This window comes from Orcinus orca, chromosome 3 (assembly GCF_937001465.1).
Source record: "Orcinus orca chromosome 3, mOrcOrc1.1, whole genome shotgun sequence".
In the NCBI taxonomy this organism is placed as follows: Eukaryota; Metazoa; Chordata; class Mammalia; order Artiodactyla; family Delphinidae; genus Orcinus; species Orcinus orca.
The window spans coordinates 122,434,766-122,462,202 of NC_064561.1; the positions used below are offsets into that span (position 1 = coordinate 122,434,766).

General features: G+C 40.2%; 1 protein-coding gene across 4 annotated transcripts in view; it reads left to right on the plus strand.

Annotated features, from left to right (window-relative positions):
• The window catches only part of HOMER1 (homer scaffold protein 1), a 608,509-nt gene that overhangs the window by 450,143 nt on the left and 130,929 nt on the right, over nt 1-27,437 (plus strand). Inside the window, exons 1-2 of one of the 4 annotated variants that reach the window (XM_049707766.1) lie at nt 25,097-25,680; nt 26,614-26,933. The exons of 1 other annotated variant lie outside the window; for it this stretch is intronic. In XM_049707766.1, the coding sequence (XP_049563723.1) occupies nt 26,929-26,933 (5 nt within the window). In that variant the 5' untranslated portion in view covers nt 25,097-25,680; nt 26,614-26,928. Of the gene's footprint in view, nt 1-25,086; nt 26,934-27,437 lie in introns of those variants that run through there. 2 more of the 4 variants (XM_049707770.1, XM_049707768.1) reach the window with 2 other exon arrangements.

The following is a 27,437-nucleotide window of genomic DNA, read 5'->3' on the forward strand; positions in this document are numbered from 1 at the left end:
GTATAAAGTTTTATTGAAACATAGCCAAGCTCATACGTATTGTCTGTGGTTGCTTTAGTGCTGCAAGGGTGGACTTGAGCAGTTGCAAAAGAGACCATATGGTCCCCAAAGCCTAAAATATTTACTATCGGGACTTCCACCAAAAAAAAAAGTTTGCTGACTCCTGATCTAAAAAACACCTGAGAGATCTCCTATTGCAGTGTGCCAAGTAAAAAGATAATGCAAACCATATAGGTAATTTAAAATTTCCAAGTAGCTACATTTAAAAAAGGAAAAGAAACAGATAAAAATAATTTTAGTAATATGTTTTATTTAACCCCAAATACCAAAAATGTTATCATTTCAACATGTAATTAATATCAAAATGATATAATGAGATATTTTACATTTTTATAGTACTAAGTCTTTGAAATCATAAAAATATTTTATACTTACAGACCATCTTAATTTGAACTTATGCTCAATAGCCACATCTATAGCTAATGACCAAATTATTGGACAATTCTAGGCCAAATCCATCAGTTTATAATTGAAGAAATTGGTCCAGAGAGGTTAAGAGTTTAAAGTCACATAGTGGAAGAATCAGGCACTAAACCTAGCTCTCGTTATTCCTAGGCAAGTGGTCCTTCCACAGCATACTGCCTTTGGTCTTACTGTTTGTTTACTAGAAGAGCTATGATAAGGAGACCTGGTTTCTAATTTTGTACAAGCATCAATAAGTTGTGTGACTTTGGGATAGTTCTTAGCTTCCAGGATTTTCATTGCCTCATCTCTAAAAGCATTAGGACTGAGTGATCTTTAAGTTCTCATGTTATGTGACAATCAAACATGTTGGTTTGAAAACCAGAATACACCGCAGTCATTTTGCCCAAGAATTCTGTTCCTAAGAAGCTGTGTGTAGATATGAATTCAAGACCATGTAGGTTGTCACCATAACTTAAAGCTTTTAGGGGCCAGAATTTTAGGTAATTCATCCATTCAAATTTACATGTCAGTAATCAGGAACAAGCCTAAAGCCTGATACCTTTGTCACAGAAGCTCTCACAGCATCAGTGTTATGTTCTCAAGAGATTTTGGAGATGATCCAAGAAGGCCACTGCTGAGCAGTGAAAAAGCAAAGAAGGGACTGGTGTTAGGGCCCATTCAGGGCAGCAGAAGGGTTTCCTTTCTCTGCTAACCAGCATCAGGGTCTGTTACAAAGGACAGGAGGGTAGGACAGTGAGGAAATTGATCTGGCATAATACCTATGGGAAATTAGGGGATAGAGAACCGTGACCATGATTAGATAATGAAATTTTAGTTTGCAATACCAAATTTTATAACAGAATCAGTAGTATTAAATTTGTAATCCAAATCACAGAAGAAACATAACAGTGTAGGAGAAAGGTTCAGAAATGGAAGTGGACAGGCACCAAAGAGAGCTGCATCTTATTTACAAGTTTGCCTAAGACCAATTGTGTTTGCTTTTAAATTTATTCATATCTTGCCCCTCCTCCACGACAGAAAAACCTTTCTTTCCTTCCAGAGTCTGGAGAAGATTGCGGTAGAGGGCAAAAGCTATGTGCTTTGGAGTTGGTATGAACCCCAGATACTCCTTTTAAAAATGATATGGCCTTGGCACAAGTTTGTGGCTTAGTTTCCTTCTCTGTAAAATAGGCATGATAATAGTACTTACCACATTGGACTGAATATTAAATGAAGCAATATGGAAAAAGTTTTTAGCACAATAAATATCACATATTAAGTACTCAATTAATCTTAGCTAGTATTCTCATTCTGAAAACAGGATTCAAGAAGCAGGAGAGGAGCTACCAGTGTGCTTATACCTGCAAGTGACTGTTGGTGATTCACAGATGCTCTACCATGTTTATGGGAATATTGGTGGTATATATTAAATTGTGTGCATGGAAAGCAGTGGAATCTGACTGTGTCACTGAATCCTCCATTATTCATGCTTCAAGATCAGCGACTGGGCAGCTGGACGTGATGATGTGGAGTTCCCCAGTGAATCTCACTGGGCATTTTGCTTTTATTACTTGCTAGGTAAGTTCTTCAGAATTCTAAAGCTGAGTTTTGCTTCTTTATAACAGTGTTTCATTTTCATAAGCTTGTGCGCTGCTAGCTGACTTTAGTTTGCTTTGGTTAATCTGCCTTCTTTCTGGGAAAAACAACATGAGAGTAGCTTCAAGTTTGCATCCTGTGTTGGGAAACTTGCCCTCCAGGACCAAGAGACTTTATAAAACAGTCCTTCAGCAGTTGTTCAGCCAGTGAAGAAGAGGTGGGTTCCCTTCCCTGCTGACTCATTGATCACGTTTCCTGCAGAATGGATTCAACTCAGCATATTTGGAATTACTGGCCAGAGACAAAGGTGACAGCGCTGGGTGTTCTTTCCTGGGACATTTATCAAGGAAAACTCAGCCCCTTAGATAGAATAGCAGGTTGGTTGTGAACCAATCATCAGCTACAGTAATTATCAACCCTATTTTACGAAACTGAAGGACAGTGAGGTTGAGTAATTTGCCCAAGATCACACAGCAAGTAAGAAGCAGAGCCTGAGATCAACCCTAGGCAGTCTGGCACCAGAGTCTGTGCCTTTATTTCCCTCTTCCCCCATCTACAAGTTAGGAGGTGCCTTTTTATTTTCGACCAGTTTTTTCAATGGAACTGCAAAAATGTAGATTTTTAAAATTTTTTATTTATTTTACGTATTTTTTTTTGGTTGCGTTGGGTCTTCGTTGCTACACACGGGCTTTCTCTAGTTGTGATGAGTGCGGGCTGCTCTTCGTTGTGGTGTGTGGGCTTCTCATCGTGGTGGCTTCTCTTGTTGTGTCACATGGGCTCCATAGTTGTGGCTCACGGGCTCTAGAGCACAGGCTCAGTTGTTGTGGTGCACGGGCTAGGTTGCTCCTCGGCATGTGGGATCTTCTGGGATCTTCCCGGACCAGGGCTTGAACCCGTGTCCCCTTCATTGGCAGGCGGATTCTTAACCACTGCGCCACTAGGGAAGTCCGAATATGTAGATTTAAAAGTCTATTTTTTTAATCGAAATGATTTACAATAATTGATTTTGATACTAAGGCAATTTGCACTCTTTTAAGAACTTTTAATTTATTGTTAGTTCCTTGCAAAAATTATTATAGAATTATAATATGTTTTATTTTGCGGCTAAACAGTGAGACCGATGATAGGAAGTATACTCCTTCCACCCTTTATCTTCATGTTGTCTTCCTATACATCCCTCAAAACCCAGGAGTTCATTACTTCCTCCTCTGCTACTCCTACAACTATACACATATCTATAATTGCACTCATCACATTGCATTGTAATTATTTGTGTATCTCATTTATGGCCCCTGCTCAACTGGACAGGATCTATATTTTTCTTCATGTCTGAATTTGTGTAATAAAGTCAACAAAGAACAAATGTTCATTGAACTGTATCTGAGGAAAATGCTTTTATTCAAATAGATTTCTTTTATGTGAAATGTCTTTTTCAACTGATCAGGCAGATTTAATATAAGAGAAAGTTCTGGAGTTACATGATCACTGATACTCTTTTTTTCAATTTTTAAAATAAATTTATTGATTTATTTTATTTATTTTTGGCTGTGTTGGGTCTTCATTGCTGCACACGGGCTTTCTCTAGTTGCAGTGAGCAGGGGCTACTCTTCGTTGCGGTGCGCTGTCTTCTCATTGCGGTGCTTCTTTTGTTGCGGAGCTTGGGCTCTAGGCGTGTGGGCTTCAGTAGTTGCAGCACATGGGCTCAGTAGTTGTGGCACACGGGCTTAGTTGCTCTGTGGGATGTGGGATCCTCCCGGACCAGGGATCGAACCCGTGTACCCTGCACTGGCAGATAGACTCCTAACCACTGTGCCACCAGGGAAGTCCATCACTGATACTCTTATTAAAAAATTCTCTTATTTGAAATCCTGAGTGTGAAAAAATATGGAATAACTTATCTGCATTCATTCTAGAGAACTGTAGTCTTCCCATCATGGAATATTTGTAATCCATTCTTCCAACATTAATAACTGTGTAGCTATTCATGTTTATCTACCATTTATTCTAAAATCTTTTGGACTCAAAGTTTTTAAGAGTTACATGAAATCATTGTGATCTGATTTTTTTCTTACTATTTCCCTATTGTGTCTTATGTATTATAATTAGAAAATGTATCCTTGCTTTTTAATTTTGTTTTCTACACGCTGTCACTTCTCGTTGTTATTCTATGAAGGAAATGTCATTGTACACAGGATAAAATGTTTAGCAAATATACAAACACCAGATTTTAGTTGAAGAAACAAAGAGCACAGAGCTCTTTGTAGAAACAAATACATTTATGTTACAGCTTAAATTTTCACTGTTTTTTTACAGAAGCAAATACATTTATGTTACAGCTTAAATTTTCACTGTTTTTTAACAAGAATAAAAGCAAAGTAATTATGTTGCATAATCTTTGATTAAAGTTAGTTGAAAACCAATATAGCTCTAACATGTTATGTTGTAACTCACCTAGCAGTGAATCTTTTCAGCTTTTCAAACCCCTCCAATTTATGTAATTCCTGCTGTTAAACATATTAGTTTAGCTTGAATTAAAGCAAAATTTAAACTTATGCTATCTACTGACTGGTTTCTTAAGTTTATTATATTTTAAATTAAAATTTGGAATTTATTTATGCCATTTTAAGATAATTAACTGTGATTTCATATGTTTAAATTATAAACATACTGGTGTTTATAATATTTTTATTACAAGCCGTACGGATCTTGGACCTCAGATTTCCTAAGGGGCTTTTAGAAACTTGTGGTAAATATTTATTAGAGGATATGAGCTTTCTTTTCTTATTTTAATCTTTCTTTTTAATTTCATTTAATTTTATTTTTTTGGCCATGCCATGTGGCTTGTGGGATTTTAGTTCCCAACCAGAGATTGAACCCGGGCTCTTGGCAGTGAGAGTGCTGAGTCCTAACCACTGGACCACCAGGGAATTCCCAATCTTTATTTTTTTAGAAAGAAAAGAGATATTATTTAATTCATCTATATTTATTCTATATTTTCATACGATAATGCAAAGGGGACAGCGTGAATTTATGGAACTTAACTTCCAAATTCCAAAAGGCTTTTTATATTGTGAATGTTTGCCTATAATGAAAGTCTGTTGAACAAGCTGAAACAATTAGAGAATCACAGGATACCAAAAGAACAATTTCCTCTCTTATACTACACTTACAACTAGTCTTGAAGATTTCTAAGTGTCAATCTAGAACCAAACTCTTTTTGCAAACATAGTACTGAATGACTTTTTCCTTCATGTGCACCGTTTGATGTGTAAAAGGAAGCTGTAATTTTTGTGAAATCACTTGCTTTTAAAAAATATGTTTGGGGCTTCCCTGGTGGCGCAGTGGTTGAGAGTCCACCTGCCGATGCAGGGGACACGGGTTCGTGCCCCGGTCCAGGAAGATCCCACATGCCGCGGAGCGGCTGGGCCCGTGAGCCATGGCCGCTGAGCCTGCGCGTCTGGAGCCTGTGCTCCGCAACGGGAGAGGCCACAACAGTGAGAGGCCCACGTACTGCAAATAAATAAAATAAAAAAACAATAAAAAATATGTTTGTTTTTAAGTTTGTGGCTTGCCCAATTTTAAAACCATGATGGGAAAAAATTTTAATGGCCTACAACCTCACCAGCTTCACAAACTGAGATTTTATTATTTTGTGTGTCTGCATAAGATTTGTTTTGCATATTGCTAACTAGCCTGTAACATGTGCATTTTAATAACATCATAGTTTTCTCTATATTCAGCCAGTAACTAGGCATTTTAACTAGTATGGGGATGGACAAATGAAGGAAAAGTAATCATTAATCTCTGAAATGGCTGAATCTTTTAAATATCTCCCTTCACGAACAGTTTACACGCTTGCTGCTTTGCTCCTGATGGCAAAAAGCAATGCTAACTTTGGTCATTACTAGTATTTCCTTTTGTGTAAGTCCAAGTTGACTTTGTTCAACTTATATTCAAGCCGTTTTTGTTGATTTCTCTCTGGGGCTTAGAGCGCATTCAACAGACATGTGGACCTTTGATTTATTGGTCACAAATAAAAACTAAAAATCTTCCAAGAGGATAAAACTCATCTCTGTTTCAGCTTATGTTAGCAGGAAAAGTTGTTTTAGCCCCACAGAGACTCTGAACCTTATTTTGAACTTATTGCCTGGTGCCTTTGAGCAGTGGGATCAATATTTTGAGGCATTTGTTCCAAGCCCCACAGTTCCAAATCAGTCTCAGCAAGTTGAACTAAACTTTATTTGACTTTAGCAATTCAAACCTCCAATATTTCTTTCAATACATGATTGAAAGTCAATCATATCTGCTCATAAATGTGTTTAGGTTTTGTTTAAGCACAGGTGTTTTATTCATTTTTAAAAGCCTTGAATTTTTAGGCTTATGAAAAGAGGATAAGCTCATCATTAAAAAAAAGTCCAAACATTACAAAATTATTGTAGAAAGTCAAGCTCTTGTGATATGGTGAGCCATTATTAACAGAGGAGTAGCAGTATTCCACAAGAATGTTTTCCTGTTTACTAGCATGTATTACTGTCCTGAGAGACCTTTTTTCAATAATTCCTTGACAATTATATAGCTCTTGAAACATACTAATCATACAATACATACTATTTTGCACATCGTATTTCTCGTTAATATCTCTTGGATATCTTTACATGTTAGTACTTACAAAGTCTACTTCATTCTTTTCTTTGGCTAAATGTCATCCCATTATACAAATGTACCATAGTTCATTTTCATAATTATGGGCACATGGGTTGTTTCCAGGTTGGTTTTGTTCGTTTGTTTGTTTGATTGGTTGGTTTGGTTTTGTTTGCCATACCAATGTTGCAGTGAATATCCTTTTAAACATATCTGTGTACAGTTGGAACACTATTTTAAAGCATTAAAAATAGGTAATGGCATAATACTGTTTTCATGTATGTATTTAATTCTTGTTAGCACTCCAGATTATTGTTACCAGCGTACCAAACTTGTAATAAATAACATTTCAAAAATTTAACTCGGTGGCTCAGTTTACAAAGCACCTTCATATAATTATCTCATTAATAATATATTAATATAATTATCTGACTTCACATCAGTGTGATGTGTGCAGTGCAGGTTTATAGGAAAAAATGGTGCTGACTTGGAATTTTTCACGGCCTAAAATAGTTATATAGAGTGTAAGTCGTCTGTTCTGCTAACTCAAGGAGTCAAGGCCACTGTCATGATAAGAGCGTTATATCATACCGGTACCTTATTGTGAAAAAACACTTATGTGACACTTCAATAACTGGTGTTGCTAATTTACTATCCAGTTTTCAGGCAATTTTTTTTAATTGTCATATCCAGAGATCAGACTCACCAGGCATTTATTAGCTAAATGCTCCAATAATTGCTACTCCAGAACCAAGTATTTAAAAGACATTTATGCAGCAGTAGTTAATGATGGAGGAATCTCAGTGTCATTTTACCTCATTTGGAATTGGGAGACCTGAGAGTAATGGGAGAAAACAAAAGTCTGTAGAATGTAGCACGAAGAGGACAGTGCTTGCTAAAACCTTAGAAACTACTCTCTCCATCGATTATCATTTCTGTATTTTTATGACCCTTCCTTTACCCAGTGCCTATCACGGTAGGCTAGTAATAAATGGTGAACCTTCTCTGATTTCCCACACTCCTGGTAGGAAGCAGGCTCCTGTGCAGGGAAAGGAAATCTTTGTTATGTTGCCTCCAGTTTTGGGAAAGGAAGCAATCTTGAATGACTATTGTTGCAGTAGCTGCAAATTTATGTTGCCTCATTAGTGGATCTATCCCCACCCTGAGTTTAGCTGAGAATGCACTTCTGAACTTCCTCTCTTCCTACATCTATTGTAACATGCACAGGACCACAAAATCAGCTTCCAGATCTGGAATCTTATGAGATGGTATCCACTTCAAGCCCTGCTTGTTGAATATGATAGCATTTCGAACCAACCATGATTCTACAGAGTGGCTACTGGGATTAATATATACATACTACTATATATAAAATAGATAATCAACAAGGACCTACTATATAGCACAGGGAACTCTACTCAATATTCTGTAATAACCTATATGGGAAAAGAATCTGAAAGAGAATGGATATATGTATAGCTGAATCACTTGGCTGTACACCTGAAACTAACACAACATTGTAAATCAACTATATTCAATAAAAAATTTTTAAAAATCACATTGCTGATAATACTTAGAAATTCTGGTGCTCTCTTCACATCAGCACCATTACAGGAAGTTGATCTGTCCCTATTTCATCTGTCCAATATTACTTTATACTTTTCAAAGTATACTTGACTGTAAAGTCAAGCTGGTTTTTTCATTGTCCCATGTGTAATACCTAGTTCATTTCCATCTTTCTGTCCAACCTTATATTTTTTCTCTCTCCTACAAGTCCTTTTTCTCTCTTGCCTAATTGAATTCTAATTGAATTTGAAAACAAATCCCCATGTCCTGATAAAGCCTTTCCTGTTATGACAGCCTTTCCTGATGTTTATACACAGGCAGAGAAACTCAACACCTTTCTGCACATTCTGTCTTTCCCTTCCCAACCTGTGGCTGAAATATCAAGTTTGTACTCTTGACATTCAAACTCTTAAAATAGTAACCTGTTTACTGGATTGCAATAATCGTATTAGGCACCAGAGTACAGTGTATGCCTTTCCCATTCTCCCACCTCTGGGCCTTCTCTCTGAACCTAGTAGGGAGATATACTGATGAGCAAGGTTGGGTTTTAGTGCATACCTCTGGACCTATCAGAGGACTCCCATTGAAGTTCAGAGTCAGCTGCAGTTGATCAGTTTCTTACTCACATAGTGTATGGGAATGGTGGAGAGTTTCAAACTGATCAATGGCAAATGCCCTACCATTCTTCTTACTTGACTAACAAATTCCTCTTATGTACACAAGAATGACCTTTTGGCCCTCATGGTGTTTTTACAGCAGGTACCTTTGGACACATTTCACTTACTCAGGATATTTCAAGCATGAGTATTCCATAGCTGGTTAAAATTTCACTAATACTTTCTCATTCAGAATAATATATTTTATGTGTAATAAATAAAAAATGTTTCCAATTCAGAAAATTTAAAAATACAAGAAGTATGGCATATCTGGAGGGTGAGCATTTCCTATGATAATTTTATCTCCTGTCTCCTGACTAGTCTTATGAACTACCTAATTTAAGATTTAAAATCCTGGACTTCCCTGGTGGCGCAGTGATTAAGAATCTGCCTGCCAATGCAGGGGACGTGGGTTCGAGCCCTGGTCTGGGAGGATCCCACATGCCATAGAGCAACTAAGCCTGTGCACCACAACTACTGAGCCTGCGCTCTAGAACCTGCAAACCACAACTACTGAAGCCCATGCGCCTAGAGCCCATGCTCCGCAACAAGAGAAGCCACCGCAATGAGAAGCCCGCATAGCACAATGAAGAGTAGCCCCTGCTCACCGTAACTAGAGAAAGCCTGCGTGCGGCAACGAAGACCCAACGCAGCCATAAATAAATTTATTTATTTTTTTAAAAAAAGATTTAAAGTCCTGGGAATTCCCTGGCGGTCCAGCGTTTAGGTCATAACACTTTCACTGCCATGGGCCCAGGTTCAATTCCTGGTCAGGGAACTAAGATCCCGCAAGCTGCATGGCATGGCCAAAAAATAAAATAAAATTTAAAGTGCTGTGTTACATGTTCATTTTTTAATATATTGACCATGGACTTTCTAATTAGATTATAAACTTCTCAAGGACAAGAATCATGTCACCAATGACTTTGGTACCTCTCACAGCATTTAGTATAATCCTGAGCATTTCAAGATGTTCAATATGTATTCATTGACTGAAGTCAATGTCATCTTTAGATTGAAGTGCTTAAGTTCCAATTCAATGGCTTTTAGGTAAGAGATGGTAAATCAGTTGGGGTCCTAAGGAAGAAACAAAATTCACCCTAGGTGGTTCAAATGAAGAGACTTTAATGAAAAGACTACTCAAAGATATACAGACAAGGATAAGATAAAGTATGGTGAGGCACCCAGCAGCCAGCTACAGAGAGAGAACCAATTCCCCCCTGGGGATGAAGAAACGAAGAAAGGAAATAGAGTTAGCAGAACCCAGTGAGAGCTGGAGCTGGAAAAAAAGAGTGATCTGAGAGAAAATGTGGTTGAAGATTGATGACCAAGAGCTGGGGTGCCAAAGCAGGGGGGAACAAAAAATACCCCACTTTCCACCCTCAGATCTTCTATGTGTTCCAGCTCACAAAGAGTCATGGAGATATAGTCAGCAAATTTCAGTCTTCTGAGGCACAGAGCAGGGCAGAAAAGGGTGGAGGAAGATTGGTGTGGCTAGGACTTGGGCAGGACTGGGGATGGGGTAGGAGGGAAGGCATGCAAAGTAACCCCCATAGAAGGTTTCTATTATAAACGGAAACAAGAAAAAGGCTGAATTTTTTTTTGCTGCATTGGGTCTTTGTTGCAGTGCACGGGCTTCTCATTGCAGTGGCTTCTCTTGTTGTGGAGCACCGGTCCTAGAGCTCACGGGCTTCAGTGGTTGTGGCTTGCAGGCTCTAGAGCGCAGGCTCAGTAGTTGTGCCGCATGGGCTTAGTTCCTCTGCGGCATGTGGGATCTCCCGGACCAGGGCTCGAACCTGTGTCCCCTGCACTGGCAGGCGGATTCTTAACCACTGCACCACGAGGGAAGTCCCAAGGCTGAATTATTATGTAAAGAATAAGAGAAGCCTAGAAATCTAAAAATTATCTGGGGAAAAACTAAGTCTGACTTAGCCAAATCTAAGCCCTGACTGTTAATTTTCTTCACTAGATCACTCCTAATACAATCTGAATAAGGGAATAAGCACTCTGTTACATTCAAACTTTCAATTATTGCAGTTTCAAGTCAAGCAATGAACATGTATATCCATGACTCATAGCAATGAATAAAATTCATTTGCAGATATACGTGCCATCACATTCAAAGTGGGGGCTGTACTGCTCAATGGGCGCCTCAGTGGGGGTTTTGGGGCAGGTAGGGCTGTGAAGTAAAATAATAGAACACACGTGTTCCTCCTGTGTGGAGGAATTGTTATGAATACTATCAGACTGTTCTCTTTCCACTTAAAAGAGGAGAACGTTTTCACATTTTTTCCTTTTATTTGGTGCCTATCTATTGACCACATAGGGTTAGTGAATATTTACATAAATAGAAGGATAGAACGTTAAAGGTCTTGTAATCTGCTAACACTTTTAACACATAAAGAAACAGGTTCCCACAAGTCACCTGCCCTGCCCTGTGGCAGAACCAGCCCAGAATGCAGATTGTCAACATCCTAATCTGGCCACTCACAGTTCTAGAAATGCTTGATTTAGCTCCAATTAAATGGCAAAAGAGTATAGGCGTTGAGGGCAAAGGTTTGGAATTAGGCAGATTTGTGTTTAACTCCAGCTGGACTTCAGGCAAGCAACAAATAAATTCCTGCTGCGCTTCTGGTTCCTCTTCCATAAAGCGGGGTGAATACCCACTCCATTAAAGTTATTGTGGGCCTAAAAAAATATAAAATGTTCAGCACAGTGCTTGGCAGGTAGTAGATGTCCAATAAATAAAAACTATCGTATAGTAGTTTTCTTTGAAAATCAACTGATAATTTAGTAATAGATGATGGTCAATAAGAATTTGAGAAGCATTTTGTAGGAAACCCTAAAACAAGAAAAGAAACTTTAAGTCAATCAGAAGAGGTAAAGCAGAGAATGAGGGGAATTACTTAACTGGAGTGGAAAGGAATACAACAGACAGTCCTAACAGTAAATGAATTGGTTTTCTTTTTTCTCCTCTGTCTTTACTAAGGAAACACGACCCTGAGTCCCACTTTTAAATTATGTTTTTTTGATTAATAGGCTTTATTTTTTTAACGTAGTTTATCTTTTGATTCACAGAGATTAATACTATTGGACCCATGGAAAAGCGGAAAATAATTGAAAAGCATAAAGCACTATACAGATACAAGGTCATATTATTCTTAAGAATAAATACTGAGAAGTGCCTGGTTACTAGTTAACACACCAGAAAGAGATGAATCAACAGAACTTGATCTACATAGGTTTTTAAAGAACATCAAGTGTTAAATGGTGCAACGGCTGGCAAACTTTCCCGGGGACTGATGGATTGCTTATCTGAATTCTATCTAAATGAAGAATTGCAGGCATAGCTGTGGAAACTTACAGACAGCGAGTATTGCACCATACTGGATAAACAAGCTGAATCTGTAATTAACTGGTAGGACCATTGAAAAACGTATAAAACAACCTACTGGGGAAAAGGCACCATAGCTTGTAAGAGAAATTCACATAGAAATATTATGAGGTCTTTAGCAAAATAAAGACTGTTGTGCCAAAGGGAAAACTAGTGGGCAAAACTTATAAGACTTTCACCAAATCCTTAAATGCAAAGACATTTCCTACTATTTAATAAGAAATTTTGATGAGGTCATCAGTGGATTGGCAGTACTTTAAAAATAAAATAAGGATAGAGACCTGGCTTAAAATGAGGAAACAGAGTATATGAACATGTCTTAATGTAGAGAAGCATAAACAGCAGGATTTCAGAGATACCTCTGTGCTGAGGCAAACCTATTTAAAATTTGTGTAGGTAATCTGGAAGACAATATCAGATTCGTAGATGATAATAAGCTCCTCCAAGTAGAAAGTACCTATGAGAGCAATGGGAGAAATGATAGGAAAAATCTGAGAGTTTGGGTAAGTAGGCAGAAAGGTAGCAGATCTCATTCCTGTACACTTCATGCTCAAGAGTGTTGACCCCCTTTTTAGATGAGAGGGTCCCAGGGAGATGCTGTTAGTTAAGGGAATGCCATGGACTGGAGGAATGCTCCATGTAGCTGAAGCCTCAGTGGTCACTCCAGAGTAGGTGCTGGGTGAAGGATAGAGGTAGACCACTTTCTTTCTGGCTCCAAACTGTGGGATGTTCTGTCGTTCCAGAGAAGTCTTCTTGTAGGAGTGGGAAGGGCAGAAGAACAATGAAGAAAGATTTTCCCCTTAAGGAAAAATGTTTTGTGGACATTTAGCTAAAAACGGTAATAGGTACCCTAATGTACTCTTTTTATTTTTATTTTTTTGGCCGCACTGCTTGGCATGTGAGATCTTAGTTCCCCAACCAGGGATCGAACCCATCCCCCTCCTGCAGCGGAAGCACAGTCTCAACCACTGGACCGCCAGGGAAGTCCCTACACTAATGTACTCTTAAGGGCTCAGTTAACTCATGCGGTAAGCTTTGAGGTCAACTTTGACTGAGATGTCCAAAGGCCTTTGAAGTTTGACACGAGCCTTTGTGCAAGGAAAGGCATTCTTTTTTTTTTCTTTTGCGGTACGCTGGCCTCTCACTGCTGTGGCCTCTCCCCTTGCGGAGCACAGGCTCTGGACGCGCAGGCTCAGCGGCCATGGCTCACGGGCCCAGCCGCTCCGCGGCATGCGGGATCTTCCCGGACCGGGGCACGAACCCGCGTCCCCTGCATCGGCAGGTGGACTCCCAACCACTGCACCACCAGGGAAGCCCAGGAAAGGCATTCTTTAAAGGCTGGGAGTTTACTCTGTTACCTATGTGGTAAATCCAGGGTCAATGATAATCTGCAGACCAGTTCATGGATGGAAGAGACTACAATGTAGTAGTTCAGAAGGATTCAGAGATCACTGGGCAAAGTAGAAAAGATTTTGTATTTTTATGCTAGATTCTCTGTATTTGGTTTCCTTTTACACTTGATAAGATCACAGAGTTGGTATGGTATGCCTCTGTGTAAAACTCTCAAAGGTTTTGTATGCTTTAAAGGAAAGGAATGCATTTTAGAAACAACTTTGAAGTCAGCTTCTCCAATTCTTACATAGTCTAATGTTGCTTTTCCATGTATATAGTTCCTCTTATACAGCTGATTACAGAAGGAGTAGGAAGAATGCCATTAATTTTCATGCCAGTAAAAGAAATAAAAAACTGACAGCTTCCTTTCATACATAAAAGTTGCATTTACTAAGCATTTGCAATGTACCAGTGTTTTATTTTTCATTTAATTATTATAGCAAACCCTTCAGGTATTTTTTTTTTTTTTTGCGGTTCGCGGGCCTCTCATTGTTGTGGCCTCTCCCGTTGCGGAGCACAGGCTCCGGACGCGCGGGCTCAGCGGCCATGGCTCACGGGCCCAGCCGCTCCGCGGCATGTGGGATCTTCCCGGACCGGGGCACGAACCTGTGTCCCCTGCATCGGCAGGAGGACTCTCAACCACTGTGCCACCAGGGAAGTCCATGGTATTATTATTATACACATTTTAGGGACTGGAAAGTTGAGGCTCAGAGATATTCAATAATTTATCCAGGCTACCTGGCAAGGCCAAGAAGACTCAAAGTCTGTCTGATTCCAAACTCCATATTCTTAATATCCATATGTATAAACTTGCTGATGTTCTTTAAGTCCATGTTTGATTATAATTTGTATTAACACAACAAAAGGAAGTTTAATTAAAATACTTTATCATCTTTAATCTATAATATTTTAATCTCTACTTTTAAAATCTTTTCATTTTATTCTACATGCAGCTTACCCTGTTAGTAAAGAATCCACCATTACAGATTATAAAAAATATTTTTCAACAAGGGACATGCCACTGAATGTCATGACTATTCATGTGCTGGCTCTAGTGCTTTCAGACAAATTTGTTTTGTCGTGCCCACTCTATTGCATTGAGTAGGTTGTAAATCTTGTTAAAACCAATAAAAATGTAATTTCAGAATGTTTTAAAAGCAATCTCTCATGTCACTGGATTCTCAAATGCTTTCTGTTTCTACTTTCTTTTACATATAGTGCAAAAAAGATTCTGATAAAAATAATTTTATAGTTAAGTATAATATTTTTCTAATTATAAAAAATAATACATGATGACTTGACAGAATTTAGAATATGTATAAAGGTATAAAGAAAAAAGTATCCAGAATTCCATTACCCACAGATAAAACATTATAAACATCTAATGTTCTTCCTTTAAATGTATATGAGAACAAAATGTTAACTGTGGATTATTTTGGAAGGTGGTTGAAGAATTTCAAGTAATTTAAAATTATGTATATGTACATTTTAAAAATACTTCTATTTTATATATGTATATATTCATCTAAGATATTCATTGAAGTTTTCAAATATTCTGTAAAGTTAATTCCATTTCTCTATATGGTGACTATGAGATGTTATGACTATAAGCAAAAATTTGGCCAATTTGTCTAGATGAGAATTGAAAAATATTAATGTGATTTATACATAATAGGAAATTTTAATTTTTGCACCTTTTAATTTTCCTGTTTACAAAGATAATATGTGGTCCTTGTACACAAATCAAATAACACATAAAAGTATTAAAAATAATTAACATTTGTTGAGTGCTTTCTATGTGCCAGGCACTGTTCTAAGGGTTTTGTTTATATTAACTCATTTAATCCTCACAATAATTCTATGAAGTAGGGACTATTATTTATTGTTTTTATTTTACAAATGAGAAAACTTAGGCATTGAGAAGCTAAGTAAATTGCGTGAAGTCTTGGTTTATTAGGAAAACAATCATGCCAAACAGCCTGGTTTTTATTCGTTCACTGAGTTGTTTTAATGAGAAACAAAGATGATGAATTAGAACCTTGTCATGGACATATTATAGTTTCATTTTGGGAAATAAAATGATCAAGTTCCACGTGATGTTCTTATAGATGAAGAAGGTAAAGGGAGGGTGGATGCACACCTAGGAGAATCCGGAGCTGGCTGAGCCCTGGGTCTCAGGACAGGTAGTGGGTCACTGTCAAGAACATGTAGATGCTAAATGACAGAGTTGAGATTCAAACCCAGGCAGGATGTCCCCAAAGCCCACACTGAAACACTCCCTAAATTGCCTCTATAATGTATAAAAAAGAAAGGCATTAAGAAGAAAGCCAAAATCTCTGATTCCACGACTCAGGGACAACAACTGCCATCATTTTGGTAAACGTATTTCCAGACCCTTTTCGATGCAAAGCTTACCTGCAGCTGATCTAAGTTTGGCAGACTGTTCTGTGATCCTCTTGGAACGTGAGACCGTGGGAAGCTTGTGAGGAACTGCTGCTGCAAAGCCATTTCTCACTTGTCTCCACATCTTTCTGGGAGGGTATCATGAGACCATTTCTCATCATCTCTTAGGTTCTGAACCGGTATGAGGTTTTCTGCCTTCCCCTCTGCAATGCAATTATGATGCTAACCACCCAGAATCAGGTCAGACTTCACAGGTTAAGAGCACAGTTCCTGGGCTTCCCTGGTGGGGCAGTGGTTGAGAGTCCGCCTGCCGATGCAGGGGACGCGGGTTCGTGCCCCAGTCCGGGAAGATCCCACATGCCGCGGAGCGGCTGGGCCCGTGAGCCGTGGCCGCTGGGCCTGCGTGTCCGGAGCCTGTGCTCCGCAACGGGAGAGGCCACAACAGTGAGAGGCCTGCATACTGCAAAAAAAAAAAAAAAAAAAAAAAGAGCACAGTTCCTTGCTATACACCTGAAACGAACACAACATTGTAAATCAACTATACTTCAATATAAACAAAAAAATAAATAAAAAACCCAGTCCCCACAAGGCTGTGCTCACTTAGGACACTAGCCATTAGCTCAGGGATTCTCAGGCCACCCACGCTTCTGACCAACTAGCTACAAATTCAGGTGCTTCCACTATCCCCTCAAGTTTGATAATTCACTAGAACAACTCACGGAACTCAGGAAAGCACTAGACTTATGATTATGGTTTTATTATAAAGGATAAATCAGGACCAGAAAACTGAAGAGACACATAGGGCAAGTTCTGGAGGGTCCCAAATATGAAGCTTCCATATCTTTAGGCTGTGTAACCCTCCCACACATCCTGTGTGGTTACCAATCAGGGAAGCTTACCTGAGCCTCTGTGTCTAGAGTTTTTATTGGGGTTTCTTTATGTAGGCAGGATTAATTGACTCATTGAAAAAATGATTGAATTGATCTCTAGTCCCTCTCTCCTTCCCAGAGATTGGGGCTGATATCACCTGGCTCAAAGCCCCAGCTCTCTAATTATATGGTTGTTTTTTCTGGCATGTCCAGTTCCTGTCCCAAGTCATTGCATTAGCAAAAAATTCAGGTATGGCCCAAGGTACCCACCATAAATACTGAAGACACTCTTATGCCTTGGGAAATTCCAAGGATTTAGAGGTTATCTCCTAGAAACCAGAAATAAAAATGTCAGCCAAATCCTTTATTATATAACACCACCCCCCTTAGCACACCACTGCAGGCTATAAAACTACTTAGCTGCAGTGTGGAATCAGTTCCTCAGCAACAGTGTGTCCCACAACTCATGTTGCATTGTCACCCAGGTCCTTTTGTTTCTGTGTTGTCTTGTGGGACAAGGGACATGAGCAGCTGGCACTTCTGCTGTCTTTGCTTTTGCTATTTATGTAAGTAATAAACTATCTGAATTTTAAAAGGGCTTGTTGTTTCTTTACAAGTCACATGTGTTAGCCTTGCTTGACCTATCACGTACAGAAATAAGAAAATCCCAAGAGGACAAGTATGGGGTATTAAGGTGTTTAATTTGCTTTAGCCATTTTGATTTTTAAGAACACTCAGTGGGGCTGTTCAGTAGGCTAGATGTGAGATCAGAGCATGGAGGGTAGCAAAGAAGGTAAGTTGTGCAGTGGCAATGACTGACATCAGAGGAGAGGGTAAGTTTTCTGAAGGAGACAGTGTAGAGAAGCTAATGGTGAAGGATGACTTTGATGTGAGCTCAGACTTGAAGAGTCATAAAATCTTTGAATAAAAAATGACTTTAAAGGTCTTATATCCAACCTCTTACCTGGTAAGAGTAACATCATCCCAACAATTGGTCATAAAGCCAGTTTATGCTGAAATAGACATAGTGAGGAACGAATAAGCCAATTATTCTCAGGGTAATCAATTCTATTGATAGAGATCTGATCATTTTTGCATTCTTTCTCATACTGAGCTAACAGTTACCTTTTAATAAATTTTACCATTGACCCTTTACTACCTCATGTAGCACATATTCACACAGCTATTAACTGTTGTTTGGGACAGACATGCTATGAAGTCAATCATCATGTCTCCCCTTGGTTTTGTCTTCAGCAAATTAAACATCTGCCTTCACCCACACCTCACATGGTCTTGTCTTGGTTCCCACCACCTTTGTTATCTTGCTATCTCATTAGCATCTTTCCTAAAATAAAATATCCAGATATTGTTGCATCAGTGAAGAGTATAATGAAATCACTATTTCCAATAAAGTATCTTATTTCAATTTCTTCTCTTTCTATAAATATATTTTTGAACTTACACAGTCTTCTTCAAAAAAGGATATGAGGGAGACAGGAACGTAAAATGTATATTAATGTGTTATTCTGTCCTCCTACTGTTAAGTTTTAACATATTTGTGTGTTTTAAATAATATTTTTAAATAATTTGGTTTGGTTTTATATTATGAAGATAATGTGTTAATGGTAAAAAAAAATTCAAACAATACAAGTAGTAATAGGGAAAAGTTTTAAAAAAATCCCCCTAACTCTCAAACTTATAATCCCACTCCTTAAAGCACAATTTAGTTTACTGTATTCATCCAGAATTTTTTTATATTGGGCATCTTTCCTTATCAGCACTATGGGTCTATCTCATTCTTTTTAATAGCTGCATAGTATTTTATTATATGGTTATACCATTTTTATTTATCAGTCCCCTTTGATGGACATAGGTGTTGTTTGCTCTCCTTTTTTTATTTTATAGCAATACAATAGATTTTTGCATGTGTTTCTTTGAATGCATGAGAAAGTATATCTGTAGGATAATTTCTTTAAAGTATTTAGAACCGCTATGTCAAAATTTATGTATGCCTTCAAGGGTACACCAATTTACACTCCTGCTAACAGTCTGTGGTAGTATGGTGGACCCCTGAACAACATGGGTTTAAACTGCACAGTCCACTTACATGTGGATTTTGTAATAGTACGTGATTGGTAGCTGGTTAAATGGGAGAGGTGGGGACGGTGACTGTAAAGTTATACTCAGATTTTCGGATTTTCCACTGGGTGGAGGGACGGTGCCCTAATCCCCATGTTGCTCAGGGCTTAACTGTACTTGTTTTTCCATGTGCCAAACTCTAAATAATTGTTAATCTAACAGCTGACAAGTAGAATATGATTTGGGCTGGATTCCTTCTGTTCGCCCCACCAGATACACCCTGCACTCTTCTCCCTGCTCTTTGCCCCAGGAAGACAACGTGTATAGACTACATCACTGGACTCCTGTGCCCTCTAGCTTCCTATATGTCAAGTTTAGGAAGGGGGCCACCAGTAGGAGGTGGGGAGGGGGTAAGGGGAGAGGTATTTATTGGTGAAGTTGAGATGTTTATTTCCTGGGCTCCCTCCTTGTGGGGTCTCTGTGGGCTGGCTGTGACCCTTAGCCAAGGACTCAGCTCCTGTCCACACAATCTCCTCTGTTTCATTTCTAGCCACTGCTTTCTATTCTTGTCCTTTCAGGTGTAGAAGGGTGGTCTGCCCTGCTAAGCCAGATATTGCCCCCTCTCTTATGGTTTTCCTACACCCTGTCCCACCTTTGTAAGTAGTATCTTTAATAAGCATGCCTTGAAGTACCCAATTTGAATATTCTGTTTCCTGCCAGTTCTCATTCCTGAAAGCTCCACTTAGAGAGATTCCCCAGGATGTTCAGGAGGTATCTCTCAAGAGATGCAATGTGAACATAGACCTGAATGATAAGGAGGAGTGTAACTATCTTAGGCATATGTGTTCCAGGTGGCAACGGCCCTGAGTTTGGAACAAGCTTGTCATAGTTGAAGAGCAGCAGGAATAGCAGAGCAGCTTTGGGCCGAGTGGCAAATATATGGTTCGCTTGTCCAAGAGCCATTGCCTCTTCTTCCTTGCTGAGAGAGCTCTAATTTTGTTCAGACACAATAGGAAGATTCAAAGGATGAACCGTCATTTGTCTAAGAGAATCATGAAAATTCTGTTCCAAAGCGTCAGTGATTGATTTAGGGATGGGCATGTAACCCAGTTCTAGCCAATGAGAAATGAGAGGGAATTTTCTGGGGTCCTCTTGAGAATTTTTCTCTCTGGTACAAACAGGCATAAAGGAGAAAATTCCTGCCTCTTTCTCTCCTTTTCTGCTTTGGATGCTTTTTGTGAGAATATGATGCCTGGAAACGCAATAGTCTTTTAACAACCATGAGACAAAGGACCAGGTTTAAAAACCAACATATGAAGATAGAAGAGCGAAAGGTTGGAAAGAACCTGGACCCTAATGATACACTGGACCTTCCAAACCAACTTTAGGACCACCTAACTGCAGACTTCTTGTTAAGTAAATAAGCAAATAAAAGCCAGTCTTAGCTTACGTCACCATTAGGTGGGGTTTCTGATCCTTTGCAGTTGACACACCAGCTCACACAGTAGCAGCGGAGGTGGTGAGGAACTGTAACCAAGGTAAGAGAGGTGGGCAGCGGTCTGTCATGCAGTGTCTCTTAGGCCAAGGCGTGGAATTTGGATTTTATTCCAAGGGTAAGAGATTTTTGCAGATGACCCAGTCAATACAGGCATATTATACAGATCTATCTAGCTATCTGTCTATATCAATATACATATTTATCATGTATATGATAAGAATATTATTTATTATTAAAATAATAGATACTGACTAAAGATATATTTACCATTTCCATTTTAAATTTTAGAGAAATTACTATTTACAACCAGATAAAAAGAAATAAAAAGTCTCACGAGTAACATAAGCTAACTTGGCTGAAACTCCCAAATGTTGAGAATCTTTATTCATGTCTGACCTCTTATGCTCGGGAGACCCTTCAACACAGTTTCTAGGTATTGCTTCTGCCTGCTTTAGCCATGTCAGTCTTTACCAATTATGTTCTGCTTCAGAGAGCTTGCAATTGTCACCTCAACCCCTTATCTCTCTTTGAAAGAGCCCCCAGTTTTTGCCTCAGCCTTGTGTCTTTGAAAAGAAGGCAGCTTCCTTTAAGCATGGCTGTCCTAAATACCTTGGATGGTGTTTTTCTCCTAGCTGGCACCAAAAACATCACAAAATAAGGTAGATCATTTAAAACATTTTCCTCATGGTTGTCCTGTTCCCCCATTCAGCAGAAAGATTATTGGTTACCATGGCAATCAGCTTCCACAGCCTTCCATTCTAAGGAACTGCACAGGTAGAGCGCAAGCTTTACTTTGCGTTCTTTACCCTAGGTCTCTGCAGATTTGCATATTTTTCCAGCCTGTACTCTGAATTTTTTGTACTCTGTAACCGCTGTTTAGAACAATCAACCAACCAAACAAACAACTTGGAGTTAAGCCAGATAATTTTTTCAAAGGCACCATATCCCCTTCTCTTCTGAATCTTTTAAAAATTTACATAAACCATTGTACAATGATTTTCTCACAGCACCAATTGAAAACTTTCTGGTATGTTCTTTCACAAGTCTGGGATTCTAGTTGTATCTCTTTAACCATGTTTAGAAAACAAATAATGAATTTACAGTAAAAATCAGAGCAGGAGATAGTTCTATGAGATCACTGCCCCTGGGCTTTATATCGTATCTTTCCTAAGGATAATTCTCTGAATTCCCTTCCTCTACCACTCCCAAGCCCTCTGATAAAACAGTGCAGATACTCAGAAGGGTAAAAGTTGTCCTCAAGCCATTGCCTTGGAGGTGCCAAATGCTTAGACTTTCACCCCTGAGACTGTTAACTACCCTGTTTCTATTCAGAACCTTACTGATAATAGTAAAAGATGGTTTTAAACAGGCCAAACAAATTACTGGCACCCAGTACCTGCTACATTTATGGAGGAGATGGAATAACTTTGGAGCATCAACTGGATAAATTCTATTTCCCTACAACTTTTCAAAAAGCCTTTTCTTATTATTACTTTTAATCTTTGCTGATTATTTAGTTTCTTCATAACTATGTCACAGAAGTGAGGAATCTAGAGATTTCTGTGATATGGAGAGATATCTTTTAATCTATTGTTTCTACCTATGACTTTATTTGAAGCAATAGTGGTATTTTGGTAATGAAAAAGAGAGAACGTGGAAGGGGAGTTGCTATTATCTAATGTTAAGCAATTAAAAATAAAATCTGGCTTTAACCCTCTTTCATGGAAGGTTTTTCTATCACCTAGATATCTTTTCATTGAAAAAGACATATCTCATGACCTATCTATGAACATCCCATTGAACAGCACCATCCCCTATTGAGGGCATGGAAGTAAACTCTGTAACTAAAACAGATGCCTCCACCCACAGATTCTAAAATCAGTGGGTATTCATAAACGTTGCCACAAATTTTCAGAGCATAGTGGGAAAAAGGAACTGTTAAAAATTTGAAACTCTACTAAAGTACTTTCTGCCTCTTCCGGTAAAAGAAAATATATTGCTTTCTAGGAAGCTCACTACTTTAAAAAACAAAACAATCAGGATGGGAAATTCATGACTAGCATTTGGGTTACATCAGCTCAGTTTTAGGAGAGAAAATATTTACTTTTAGATGGAAAGCCATATAGAATGGTTCTCTGACTCCTCTCAAAATGGTACTGGAATTGTTTCAAGGGAGGAGAAAGACAATTTATTATTATATTTTCTGAGCAGACATACCATGATACATAAAATGTTACAAAGTTTTACTTATTCCTTTGGGTACATGAACGCATGTATTACCTTATATGCTAATCCCACATAAGTTAGAAAGAAAAATTGACCAATTATTGGCAGAATTTTCTAGATTAAGTGCAGAGGTTAAAATAAAAAATAATCACACAAACTTCGAGTAATTATATCACAGTGCACCCTGAGATTTATATAGAAAAAAAAAAGTTGTTCTCAATTTTCAGTTGACCAAGAGAGCAGTTGAGGAGGGACCATGTAGGTTTGAAAAGCAGAAACGCTAATGACGGGTCAACATTGTAAAAGCAGGGAGGCGGATAACATACTGTTTTGACAGCTGAGTAAAGATGAGGGGAAAAAAGATTGTAAACCAGAGGAAGTCATGATAAAAGGGTAGAATGAAGTGTTTGAAAATGGTAAATTGAGACCTTTAATTAACATCAATGGCAAGAGCACAAAAGAGAGAAAAGTGATTTAGTTTAGATAGGAAATGGCTTGTAGAGAAATTTGAGTAGAGTAATAATTTGTATTTTAATTTGCAAGGGCCAAGAGTTGACTTTATTTGAAGAATGATAGCTCTATTGCTTTAATATTTTATACACACTTAAGAAGCTCCATTTGTCTGATATATAAATTAGTACAATTTCTATTAATATGATATATATATATATATTAGACAAATTGGCAAGCAGGGGTTTGCTTTTGATCAACTTTTGTTATAACCTTAATAAAAACTAGTTTCGATATTTCAAACTATAAGCAAGATCATGATTTTATAATGTGAAGATAACAGAAAGCCTGATTTAGTTGCAACTTGGTCCTAATTCTTTTGGCTGTTGTTCTTTAGTCCTGGGCTCCTAACTTGATCAAGAAAGCGTAAATGCAGAAAGAAGTAAAAACCAATGTTCCTTAATTAGGAATCATGTGAGTAGTTTAATATTCAAAACATTAAAAATACATATGATATAAATTCCGTAGAGTTTTAGCTCCTTGTATTTAAACTGCACTGATATCCATTTACAGCTCTCCTAACAATCACTGAATAGGTTGGCAATCCTATGTCCTGAATTTCCCAGGTCACTTCATATTCCAAATATTTTGTCTATTGTTAAATGATGTGTTTGGATTTTGGTTTGGAAAACATGGTCACTGAGCTTATAGACTAACTCTGAAATAGCAATAGCCTTTGGCATTTTGTAGTAGCTCTGTTTTGGGGCCATGGTTATCATGTTAAATCAGATCAAATCAAAGTTCATTATTTGAGTTGAACTAATAATAAACTATGAAATAACGGAGACATTTAAAAAACTTTGTAGTAATTTGGAATTTGAAGAGCATTCATAGCATGATTTATTATAGACACAAACACACACATAGCTAGTAAACCTAAAGATAGATGGCTCCTCATCGTTGCCATATAGGAAATAAAAAACAGCATACTTAAGAGATATTGTGTTATACGTTATACGGTCAAAACTAAGGAAGACAAAATTAGTCTAACTGTGCTTGTATTAATACTTAAATAAAAAGGATTTGGTAGTCTTTCTTATTTTCAATTTCCATAGACTGAAACTCATATTCTTGATAAACCAGAACTGAAAGGGTACACTGGGATTTGCTATGTGTTGTACATGACGATAATTATAAGGGAACAAAGTCAAGATTGACTCATTATCCTATGCCAAAACATTGCTGTTTTGCAAATGAAAACGTTTAGATCATTTGATGCCTCCCACCCCATTATTATACTTCATATCATTAAGATAGTGTTCATGGCTCTGCTCTTTATTCTTTAGTGATTTAGGTAGCCACTAAGAAAGAAAAAAAGTTTTAAAGCCTACTAAGTCCAGAATGGCATTTAATAACTCTTTCGAAAATTAAGGTGCTTTTCCCCAAGTCTTGCTGGAAACATATCTACCACTGTGCTCAGTCTCTCCTCCCACATTTCCGTGCTAGTGGGGACTTGAGAAACCCGGGAAAGCTGCTGCAACAGGGGTGGGAGTGGGAGATAGGCTATCACCCGCTTGACACTTCGGCACTGTTGCTATGAATGATTCACTTGTGTTTGGCACATTTGTTGCAAGGAAATCTCCTCCTCCCGCCGCTCCTCTCGGCTGTCTCCTGCGCTTTGGCCTTTAAGGAGAAGCGAGAGCAGGTGGGCACAGAAGAGCTCGCCGAGTCCTCCTCCCCCTGCTCCTTCCCTAATTTAGCAGTACTTCCGGCCGCGTGACATCATCCCCCGCACCCCGGTGACGTGAACGGCGGGTGACGTGTGTGCGGAGAGGAGCGCGCTGACGTTGCTATTTAAAGGTCCTCCTGCGGGGAGGATGGAGACTCAGCGAGAGCACCCGGTGTGGGGCGCGGAGGAGGCTGTGGCGGCAGGGAGCGGGGCCAGGAGCCAGCAGAGGAGCAGAGCGCACGGCACGCGCGCCGCCGACCACTAGGGGAGGGGGGAAAGGAAGGACGGACCGCCGGACCTGCCGCCCGGCCTAGCTCCCCACGAGGGCCGGCTCGGCCCGTGACCAGCAGCGTCCCCGCCGCCCTCGCAGCTGCCGCCTCCTCCCGCTACCCTCAGGGCCCCACCGGGCTCTCGGGACGGGTCAGCACCCCAGTCCCTGGTGCCCGGCCGCGTCTCCGCGGCCGCGGCCGCCTCCTCCCGCGAGCAGGGGGAGGGACCGCACTGCTCCCGATTCTCCCCGCCCCCTCCCCCGCCCCTCGCAGCCAGCTCCGCTGCCGCGCTCGCCTCTTGCGGGCGGCGCTGACCTGGGAAGCGGCGCCCTCCGCTCTGTGAGCGGCCGGTGGAGGCGGAGGCAGCGGCGGGCTTCGGGCCGCCCGGCCAGCGCTGCTCCGCCGAGCAGGAGCTGGAGGCCGGCGAAGGCGGGCGGTGATGGAAGTGTGAGAAGGAGGCGGCGGGGCCCGAGAACTGTGAGGCGGCGTGTGGCGGCGGCGTGTGGCGGCGGCGTGTGGCGGCGGCGCGGAGCGGGAGAGGCGAGGAGCAGGGGTGGGGGCGCTGGAGCAGCGGCTGTTCTGCGGCTTCGAGCCCCTTTCCCCTGGTCCCGACGCGGGATTAGCCGCCCGCCTCGGCTCGGGCGGGCTCCCGTCGACCCTTCAGCCCCGTCCTTCGCCGCTGCTCGGCCCGTCCGGGAGCTGGGGGCAGGGTGCCGGGGGGCAGCGTGGGGCTTGGCTTTCTAATTCATTCATTCTCCGCCGCCGGAGCCTCGAACTTGCGGTGCTCCGAAGAGCGGAGGGAAGAGCGGCAGCAGCGAATGAAGGGCCGGGCGCGAGCCGGGCTCCATTGTGCTCGGCGGCGGGGGGCGGGTAGGGGCTGAGGGAGGTGGGATCCGGCCCCCTCCCCCTGCTCCCCGGCGTGCGCTGCGCCCCCAGCCTGCTGCCAGCCTGGAAATGGCTCCGTGTGTTCTCCTCGGGAGAATGAATCGATCCTGCCCAGCCTTCTCTTCCTCCTCCCCGCCTCCTCTCTGCTCCCAGTCTTAGGAGGGGGGAAAAAAATTAAAAGACAGATTCCAATGTGGAGTGCCATGCACGTCGCGAGCCGCTGGGTTTGCACTTGGAAGAGATTTTTCTACATAGCTTTTTCTAATGTGAGCGCAGGGAAGCAGTGGCATTACTGCGCTTAGGATTTTTATTTTCTCGTAGGGATCTCTCAAGTGCTCGTCGCATTGGGTTGCACGCTCCACCCCCAGGGACCTGGTGTGGTGGAGAAATTTGAACCCGCAGCCTTAGTAGCACCGAAAAGGCCGAGTTACCTGGGCTCTCCCTGAGTGTGGAGGAGGACAGGAGAGAAATGACCACTGAACTCATTTTTTATAGGACTCCGTGAAGCTGGATTCTGCATTTCCCGATTCATAGACTCATTTTGTGGAATAGAGTTGACCGCCGTCTCCTCCGCGCAGCATTTTAACTCTAATAAGCAAATGCCACCTCTGTTTGAACATTTTGGTATTTCCCAGAGAGAAATCATTTTACCTAAGGGAACTAACTGAATTTTCAGCATCACTGAAATACCTCCACAAAAGGATCTCGGGGGGTGGAAAAGCATCTGCGAAATAACGGACGGAGAAATTCCTTTGGAGTTGTTCCGTAGCATAAGAGCAGAAACTTCCGAGCAAGTTTTCACTGGGCAAAATGGGGTAAGGATTTTGTGCTTAACCCCGCTTCGAGTCTGTTTATGTATGTGTGTTACTGAGTGGTGGTGGTGAATTGTCTGTGTTTTATGTTTTCAAACAAATTTGCCACCTTGCCAAGCTGGTAGTGCTTTAAAAATATAGGTGTATTAACCTTTTAAGAAGTTATTTTTGTGGAGTAACACCGGAGGCCGTAATTAAGGAACATACGTCTATTATTGTAACCAGAATGTAGCTTTATTAGTGGTATTTAAGAAGACCACACGTACTGCCCTTTCCTGGTCGAAGTGCCGCAGCAGTTTATAATCAAAGTCGTGTTCTCTTAGGTTTTGTTGCCGGTATCTTTCAAAAAGAAGTCCAGAGTTCTCTCAGTACTTTGAGAATAATCAGGTGCACAAAGGACAATTGTTAAGTAATGAGTGGTTAGACTACAGTCCTTGAAAATGATCCAGTGTAAATTGTCCTCACTGTGCCCTCCTTTTTGCCCTTGAATAGCCGAAGCTAAAATCT